The sequence below is a fragment of the Quercus lobata genome, chromosome 2, assembly GCF_001633185.2.
Source record: "Quercus lobata isolate SW786 chromosome 2, ValleyOak3.0 Primary Assembly, whole genome shotgun sequence".
In the NCBI taxonomy this organism is placed as follows: domain Eukaryota; kingdom Viridiplantae; phylum Streptophyta; class Magnoliopsida; order Fagales; family Fagaceae; genus Quercus; species Quercus lobata.
In genome coordinates, this window is record NC_044905.1 from 314,426 (window position 1) to 324,758 (window position 10,333).

General features: G+C 35.2%; 1 protein-coding gene across 1 annotated transcript; it reads right to left on the minus strand.

Annotated features, from left to right (window-relative positions):
- Positions 1-2,524: 2,524 nt before the first annotated feature.
- Positions 2,525-3,225, minus strand: LOC115977721 (transcription termination factor MTERF15, mitochondrial-like). The gene has a single exon (XM_031099742.1). It carries the CDS (start codon positions 2,996-2,998, stop codon positions 2,525-2,527), a length of 474 nt encoding a protein of 157 aa, XP_030955602.1. The 5' UTR covers positions 2,999-3,225.
- Positions 3,226-10,333: the final 7,108 nt, after the last annotated feature.

Genomic DNA, 10,333 nt, shown 5'->3' on the forward strand with positions numbered 1-10,333 from the left:
TTGGGATTGTGAGAAACCATGGTTCTTGAAAAACCCAATGACTGAGTCTGCTTTATATGGGGTTTCAAAATTAACACTTTTGGAAGCTGATAGAGCAACTTCTGGGAAGAACCCACATGTGTTTATGAGGTATGAGACTGTGAATGAGTGTTGATTTGAAGTGCTCGAAAAGTATCTGAAAGATGATAATAATAACGCTACGTGGGTTCTAACAGTGTATAAATTCTGAGGGGCTCTAATGGTAGAAGTAGAACAACAAGTACCATGGTGAATAGCTTTATAGAGAAAATTCAACATGTTATATATAAGCAGCGCTGGAAGAAAAACTCACCTACTTGACGATTCCATTTCAGAAGAAAACCATCGCTTTGAATCAATGAGCAAACATTCCGAAACCCCAGAGTCTAAACCTTTGTTTCACTCAAAATACCAAAGAAGAAAAAAAAAAAATAAGGAAAGAAAGAAAGAATAAAAAGACCAAAACCAAAACCCTTGCTTTGTACTGCGTTGGGGTTCTCTTTTCTCTCCTATCTGCCCAAGTGCGCCGTTTTGTTTTCCTTCATACTATGTAGCATGTACTATATCGAGGTTTTTATTTTATTTATTAAGCCTTTATTTTTTATTTTTTGGGTCAACAGAGCATATATCATTAAACTTAGGAATTAATAAGTCTATTACAACGTTAATAAGCTTTATCAGAAGCTAAAATATTTTCCACCACAGACGGCGCCAAAAGAGTCTAAGCTACTAGCACCAAGCTTGGCCAACGCATCAGCACATTAATTGGCCTCCTTATAGATGTGAATTATCTGCTTGTTGGGAATCTCTCTCACCAGGTTCTTGCAATTAATAAGCAATGACTCCATTAACAAGTTGGCAATATTATTGTTCATAAGCAAAACAACACTTAAGGCATCCAACTCAATGATGAGATTATTTATCCCCATCTCCTTAGCTATTAGAAGGCTATCTCTTTGGGCCCACAGCTCTGCCATACAACTGTTAGTGCACCCAAGAGGCCTTGCATAGCCTTTCAACCAGTGCCCATCATGGTCCTTGATAACACCGCCTCCACTTACACGTCCAGTATTACCAAGAGCAGATCCATCTGAATTAAGCTTCGCCCATCCCATTGGAGGCTTCTCCTATTAAGCCTTTATTACTCAAACTCAAACCTCTCTTCTTCTTTTATTTTATTTTTATTTTTTATAACTTATTAGCTAGCCTCCTACCCACTCAAACGTATTTTATACTTTTTTAAGGTTAATTGTTAGTACAACAATGGGAGAAGAAGATTCAAACTCTCATTTTTCGCATAATGAAATTTAGACGAGCTCTTAAAATCTTTCGCCTTGAGATGATCGTTGATTCATCTGCATTGCTGCACTAAATTTTAAAGACCCATTTGTTTCCAATGGTCTTATGCCCAAGCGAAAGATCAACAAACTTCCTTACTTGATTCTTTGCCATGGAACCCATCTCATCCCTTAAAGCAACTAGCCATTCATTTGAAGTTGGTGAAGTTAAAGAAACAGACTCATCAAAGTATAATGGTGCACGCATGAAAGATTCCCCTTCAATCTCAAAACGACAATAAAGAATTGTTTCACTACCACTACCACTACACTAGGAGACAAGTTACTCCCACCATCTTTGGCAATTTCAAGATAAGGTTGAAATTCCCCACCTTTGCCTAGAGATGGTGCAACTTCAGTCTCCATAAATGGACTAACTAGAGCCTTAGAAACGACTCTTTTCTATGCTTAGTAAAAGAATGATTTGGCATTTGTCAGAAGACTCTCTCCCTATTCTTGCTTCTTTTGTACGAGTTCAGCTTAAATCATGGGGAAAATAAAATGCTTAATAGCACCCTTGAACAAAAGATACAGCAAGTTATGAAACAAAGGGATCAAGTAACACTACACTAACGGGTAAATAAAAAGCATTTATGTTCCTTTGCATAACATTTTACAATAGCTGTTGCATCCACAGTTCCCTCCCTCACACCACTAATTCATTGGCATGAAAGTTCAACTTCACTGCATATGGCTTCAACGGCCAAGGAGCTTCCTCATTGCAGCAGAAACAACTTTCAGAATCCTCAAAAAGATAAGTCAGATTTGTGAATTGTGATGGTTCTCTTCTCCAAGCTTAATTAGAGAAAACAAGCACCAGGCATTTTGCAACAGTTTGGAATTTGGATCAGTTGCAACCTTGGACCTGATTTAGAGTAAGTTCAATACCAAACAGTGCAAATGGATCAAGTAATTGCCTGGTTAGCTTGAATGATCAGATTTCAATATATAGATTCAATAGCTAAGAAATTTGCTCCAAATAACTTGTTCTGCGTTTTGAGACTTTTGGTCAAGAGGAACTTTGACTAGTTTGTTTGAGAATCCCGAAAACGTATTCCTGCATAAGTTAACTCCAAACAAGGGAAACTTGATTCATGATGTGGACTATAACTGCTTCATCTCACTCCTTGTCTTATATATATATATATATATATATATATTTATATATTCTATTTTGTAGTCATCTTTGAAAAATCCAATTTTCCCTTGTATAGCTTCAACAGGTCAGACACCTCGTCCATATATGGTGTCACAAACTTCTGAAGGAATGAGTTCTCAGAAGTACTAAACACTCTAGCTAAGTGTATATTCTTCTTGATCAAACCTTTTGATTGCAAAACTTCAATAACCGAAGCCCTTGGAATAAGCCGCTTCTCCAAGCTATAAATAATGAGTATCGGGCGATTGACAATAAAGGAAGTCTCGAAACCCGTCTTGTTGACGTAAAAATCCACAACCTGCATAATCTTATCCTCAGATGCGATAATACAGCTGGGGCACTTTCTGAATGCTGCAAGAATCTCTTCTTGAGACAAATCCCACCTCTTATAAACGTTGACCTTCCTCTCCCATGTGGATTTATTCATTCCCACCATTGCAAAAACAGCTTGAATAAAAGAAAACTTCAAAGGATTGAATCCCATTTCCTTGACTTTCTCCACAATCTCTTTAAATCGAACTGGATTTGTCACAGCAGCACTATGCTTCTGTTTAAGTAAGGAACTTATATGCGATTCAGGAACTCCAATTTCTCGCAGAAGATTGACATTTGGAAGCACACAAGTGTTAAATCTACCCACGGGAATAACCCAAAAACGTATAATCGCGTTAATAATGTCCTCATTGGTTCCAAAAAAATTCTTAAGGAAAGAAAAAGATGGGATTATGTAGTTTTTCAAGAGAGAGTGGGAGAGGCGAGGCAATCGAAATCGAGCTAGTTGAAAGGTAGAGAGTGTGACTGATTAATGGTCTTTATGTTTTGTTGTCTTGTTGGTTTATTTATTTATTTTTAATTCTTGGCAAATTAGAACTTACCAACACATGGTTTAGTCAAAAATTTTAGTTATTTATATGTGGTTTGAAATTTAACACTTTATTTACTTGAGGTTAGTTCAGTTAGAATTTTGATACCCCCTTCTGTTAAAAATAGAACTAAATATGTAATTTTTTTTCATTTTTATGTCTCTCTTCTCCAAAAACACAAAAAAAATATATAAAAATATAAGATCAAATAAGATCAAAAATAATCTAATAGGACAGTTGTATCATGGATTTCCAATCACATGTAAGAAACTTAAGTTTTCGTTAAATCCTCAAGTGGACGAAGTGTCCAATTTCAAACTACAGGTATGCAACTTAAATTTTGGTCAAACCACATATGAGTAAGTTGTGATTTGCCCTTAAATCTATTATATTATAAAGATCCCATAGGAGAGAATATGAAGTTCAACCATGTAGCGTATTTTTTTAGATTTCTTTATTTAGGTTTACACATCAATAGTCGGTTCCAGTTAGCTTAACTGATAAAGTCTTTGATGGTTGAATAAGAAATTTGGGGTTCAATCTCCGCATACACAAGAAATCGATTGAGAATTAACTAATGGAGTAAATACAAATATTAATTATATGTAGTTAATTAGTTATACATCAATTATTTATATTAGATTTATAAAAAAAAAAAATTATATTAGAAGAATTTAAATAATTATTTCTTTTGCTAACAATACACTGCCATTGGGCCTCACTAATACACATAATAACACTTTTGCCATTTAAACTCAAAATTCATGATTTGGAAACTCCAAAATCTTGTTCTTAGTTTCATCACTCAAAATCAACTTTTTCGAGTTTTGAGTAATGAGAACATAACTCAAAAATTATGCCAAACAATCATTTCTTGCATTGTCACACATATTTTGGGTGATGAAAACTAAGTTATATAACTCAGTTTTCATTAGTCCAAACACTCATTTTGACAAAAATTGACACAGATGCCATAAAAAAAATTAAATATTTGTGAATTCACTAAAATTAGTTCTAACCATTTTGATTTCTTAACTTCTTTTAGTGATATTATATATATAACCAATATTGTAGTATTTATTCTATGTAATTAAAAATATTATTAATATGATAAATAAACATATTTTTATATTAATTATTTTAAGTGGTTCATTAATTATTTAGGTATAATCAAATTTTGATATCAGTTTTATGAGATTTATAGTAGAAAAAATTGATTAGAAATATGGTACTCTTGCACAAATTTAGTTAGTTTTGCTACCTTGGAAACAAGGTCCAATAAAAGAGAAAATAAATAATAACACACAATCAAAAATGTAAAAACAATTCTATATATATAGACGGGTTCAAGTTAATGAAGTTTCGCTTGGTGTAATTTTACAAAAGTTACACATTTTATCTACTATAGATCTCTAAACAATCTAACGGTTCAAAAAAAAAAAAACCCATTTTACTTAATTAATATAACATATTTTAGTGTTCTCTATTATTTATTACAATAAATTATGAAATTCTATTCTATTTTAGTATTTTCTCCCTCTTGTTGAACAACTATAAATAAAAAAAAAAAAAAAAACTCATGTTTTCTCAATCTGTGGCTTACTCTTGCCATATTTAAAAGAAGAGTAATGCTAGAAAGACAAACAATTTTACAAATTTTTTACCAAGTGTTGATATGGCTTGGTCCACATTAGTTTTTAAAAACAATTATTGAAGGATATTTGTATTTTGATTTATCAAAATGATATTTGCATTTTTTTAGTAGGCATGAATCTGGTTTATCTATATCAGTCACAATATCATGTAATTTTCAAAATTGTAAACACATATAGTATGATCAAATGATTACAACTCTCTTATTGTCTTTCTGATTTATTTATAAAATAAAACAATAAATATTTCAATTTTTTAGAAGTAAAATTTTGAAATATTAGAGGAAACTAACAAAATACGCCGCATATCGTGCAAAAACTCGACTAGTGTGTTAGAATTATAAGACATGTTAGTTGTTTTCATGTGTGGATAGAGAGTGTTCATCCATACCTTATTGATATACTCTTAGCAAACTTTGGCTGATTCCTTTTTATAATAGTATATGTTATTTCTTTTATAAAAAAAAAAAAAAAAGTCTTAGAATTAAGGTTAAGTGATTAAATTTATCATTTTCAAATTTTTAGGAGAATTAGTAATTAAAAAAAATGTTCAAACAAGGAGCGATAGGACAATTTTTATTAGTTATTTTGTTTGTATAGCTTTTTTTTATTTATTTATCAGTTATATATATAGTTTGTATAGTTTTGACAACTGATGGAAACCCGGGTGGGGGGAGAAAGAACAAGGGAGATAACTGATAGGCTTCCTTTCGATGGAGTAATTCACATCGACACTATTGGATATGTAGGTGGGCTTTGGGTGTTGTGAAATTCTTACATGGTTGACATATCCCCGCTATCCAACACAAAGCAAGAAATTCACGTTGTGGTCAAGGTACAATTTTTTAGCACTACCTGGTTATTTCCTGCTATGTATGCTAGTCTTAGAAGTGCTGAAAGGCATGTTTTATGGAATAATCATATGAGAGTTGCAGAGCTCCACAATATGCCCTGGATCATAGCAAGTGATTTTAATGAACCTCTGTTAGAGGATGATAAGTTCAGGGGGAGAGCTATGAGTGTTAATAGATCCTTATTATTCAAGGAGTGCCTAGAAAAGTGTAATATGATAGATATTGGGTTCTCGGGTCCTCGGTTCACTTGAACAAATAAAAGGGAAGTCCAAGCTCTGATACATGAAAGAATAGATAGATTTTTTTTTGTGAATTCTAGTTGGTGTTTGATGTATCCTAAAGCAAGAGTTACCCATCTTACCAGATGTCACTTAGGCCACTGCCTTGTCCTAATGGAGATGCAGCCAAGGGCAAATACTGATAAGAAGCGGCCTTTTAGGTTTTGGACTTGTTGGCTTTTGGATTCAACCTTTCCAAGTATTGTTTCTCAAGCGTGGGGAAGTAGCAATAGATTAGTGGATGCCATAGAGATTTTCTCTAGAAAAGCTGCTGCCTAGAACAAGGACCATATTGGGAACATATTTACTAGAAAGAAGAATCTAATGGTAAGGATTAATGGTATCCAAAGGGCAATTGCTAATAAACCTTCCAACTCTCTCCTTAATTTGGAAAATGAGCTTCTAAGGGAGCCTGATGTAGTGCTTAATCAGGAGAAGGAGCTTTGGACTTTGTGATAGGCCAAGATGTATTGACCCCTTGTGATAAATTAACCAATTAATTAGCCAAGTTAATTAATTAAGTTAATTAACATGCAATTAGTGTAGTAGCACAAACAAATCACTAACTAAGTTAAATGCAGCAGAAAAGTAATTTGACACAGGTGATTTGTTTACGAATGGGGAAAATCTTCAAGGCAAAAACCCTACTGGGTGATTAAAGGTCACCACTCTCGAGAATCCATTATTATCACAACAAGCGATTACAAGTAAAGGAATCTCAGTACTTTATACCAACCTACAGTTCAACCCTTACCCCAATACCCAATTGGACTTGTTCTGTAGTAACAATCTCTCTTTTTCAATGCACGGCTCCTAGTACGTGACTAACCAATTGATGCACAGATCCAAGTATGTGACTAACCACTAACTTGAGAAGGATGTTAGCTGCAAAGTTCATTAGTTCATCAACACAATGAAGATCACGAAGCTCCTTGGTTACAAAACCCTACGGCGTACAAACGCAGCAACTTCTTGAAAAGAAAGCTAAACTAGGGCACCTGTCATAATATGCTTGTGAAAAACCTTTGCATCAAGTTGCACTCACTTGCATCAACTGTGACGGCCCTTAAAATAATCCTTATATATGTTTAGGGTTGTGAGAAAAGAAAGCCCAAACATCTATACACTGATTGGAGTGAAATCAGAACTGAAAATCTATAAATCTCGATAGATAGGGTATCTATCGAGCAGCTGTCGAGTATCGGGCAAAAGCTGCCTTTTAAACCTTGATAGATGTTATCTGTTGAGCTAATTGTCGAACTTTAAAATCTAGCACTTCTTTACTTGATTCTTGGACAAATTTGCATGGCTTTAACATTTGGACTTGAAACCTTGTTCCTTGAAGCACTAAACACATCATAGATTTACCCAATTATAAGTAAAGTGCGTTTTGTCAAAGGATTAGCCAATTCTATATTAACATATGTTCCTAACATGATTCGCATATGTCCTAACACTTTGAAATCCCGGGTGAATTGGATGATTCAGGGAGATCGTAACACGACCTTCTATCATATTTCGACGCTGGTCAAGACGAAAAGAAATCAGATTATAGTAATTAAAAATGTTGTGGGGGAATTGATTTATGAAGAAAATGATATTAAAGATTTCATTAGAAGCAGATTTGATGGGATTTATTCGACGTCGTTGTTTTGTGCTTCTAGATCAAATCCCATTATTTCCTAATGGCAACCTAGGCTCTCTAAGGAAGAAAGGACAATATTAGTAGAGGTGCAACTGATGATGAGATTAAAGCTACCTTGTGGTCCTTAAAACCTTTTAAGGCCCTGGGGCCAAATGGTCTTCATGTAGGCTTCTTCCAAAAAATTTGGCCAGTAGTGGGGAGCTTGGTGATAAGAGAGGTAAAGAAGATTTTTGCTAATAGGAAAGTCCCTAAATTTTTAAACAAAACTCACATAATGCTGATTCCTAAGATTCAAGGTTTGGAAACTTTGGGTAATTATAAACTCATAAGTTTATGCAATACTGTGTATAAAGTGGTGACAAAGATTATTGTGACAAGATTGAGGCTCTATTTGGAAAAACTCATATCTCCTCTGCAAACGGCTTTTGTGCCAAGTAGAAAGGGAATTGATAATGTTATTATAGCTTAGGAGATTATTCACTCCCTAGGCAAAAAGAAAGGAAGAGTGGGATATATGGCTCTAAAAATTGATTTGGAGAAGACTTATAACAAGCTAGAGTGGAGTTTCATTAGAGATATTCTTTTTAGGGCAAACTTTCCAGCTGACATAATAGACATCATCATGAGTTGTGTTTCAACGGTCTCTACATCTATTTTGTTCAACAGTGAAGCTCTTGACTTGAGATTTCCATTGAGGGAGATAAGGCAAGGAGACCCTTTGTCTCCTTACCTTTTCATTCTTTGCATGGATTTCCTTGGTCAACTTATTGAGGAGAAATGCAATGCCAAGCTTTGGCAACTATTTAAGGCTTCCCAAAGTGGTCTTGCCTTCTCCCATTTTCTGTTCACAGATGATCTTATCTATTTTGCAAAAGCTGATGGTGCTAATTGTTCAGCCATAAGAGATGTACTTGATGAGTTCTATTGCTTATCCAGGTAGACAGTGAGTGAGTCTAAATCAAGAGTTTACTTCTCCTCAAATGTGAATAAGGACACTAGGGAGTCGTTGTGTGATATCCTTGGGTTTGCTTCCACCCCTTTTCTTGACAAGTATCTTGGTTTTCCCCTTAAGTAACCTAGTTCCTCATCCCAAGACTATAATTTCTTCCTTGATAGAGTGAAGCAAAAGCTTTCGGGGTGGAAAGCTAATATGCTATCCTTGGTTGGATGATCTATTCTCATTCAGGCCTCCTCAGCTACTATACCGTCTTACATTATGCAATGTTCTCACCTCCCTAGCATAATTTTGGATGGTTTAGATAGAGTCAACTGAAATTTCCTTTGGGGGTCTTTAGATATAGTTAAGAAAATCCACTGGGTTGGATGAGACAAGGTGACCAAAACAAAGGAGGAAGGGGGCCTCAGGTTGCAATCAACCAAGGGGAGGAATATTGCCCTTCTTTCTAAGTTGAATTGGAGATTCCACATTGAAAGAGAGGCTCCTTGGGTCCAAGTCTTGAAGATGAGTTACTGTAGCCATAGAAGAAGAATTGCTTCAAATGCAAATAAGCTTCCCTGCTCACCTATATGGGTAGCAATAAAGAGAGGCATGGATACCTTCAATAGGGGTAGCAAGTGGATGATGGGAAAGGATAGCAAATTGAATGTTTGGTCCAACAATTGGACGAAGGAGAGTCCACTTAGGCAACTCATTCAGGGACCCTTTATTAAGGAAGCAGGTATTTTGGAAATCAAGGACATTATGTCAGACATGGGTTGGGATTGGGAAAAAATACCCTTTGAGCTACCCCAAGAAATCAAGATAATGATTCAAGCAACTCCTACTGCCCTCACTAGTAGAGGCTCTGATAGATTGTCCTGGGAAGACTCTCCAAAAGGCACCTTTGATTTAAAAAGTGCTTATAAGATTGCTATAGGTATTAAGGATACCTCTCCTTTCTCGGCTAAGTGGATTTGGAAAGCTGACACTCTCCCTAGAATTAAAACCTTTCTCTAGATGTGTGCTCATAATAGTATTGGGGTCAAGGTGTGTCTTGAGAGAAGAGGTGTAGTTCATGAGAACATATGCCTCATTTGCAAAGGAGGATCAGAGACCATACTACATGCTCTCCACGACTGCCCTTAAATTAAGCATGTGTGGAATCAACTAGGGATTATGTCCTCAAATCAAGCCTTTTAGATAAACAATTTGCAAGAATGGCTATCATCTAATGGTAGAGAAAGTTGCAACTTAATTGCTACAAACCCCCCATGGAAAATTGTCTTCCCGATTGTTGTGTGGAACATTTGGAAAAGTACAAATAGATTTATTTTTAGTAGGAAAAGCAAGAACCTGAACCTGGCTAGGGAGATATTAAACCAAGCTATGGAGTTCATTCACTGTGTGTCTTCCCCTAGAGCCCCAACTTGAAAAGTGATTAAAAGAATTTGTTGGGAGAGACCGCCAGAAGATTGGATGAAACTTAATACGAATGGTTCTACTAATGGTTGAGTCCAGATTAGCTGGCTACGAAAGGGTGATTAGAGATGATTGTGGTCGTTGGATTAAAGGTTTTAGTAAAAGAGT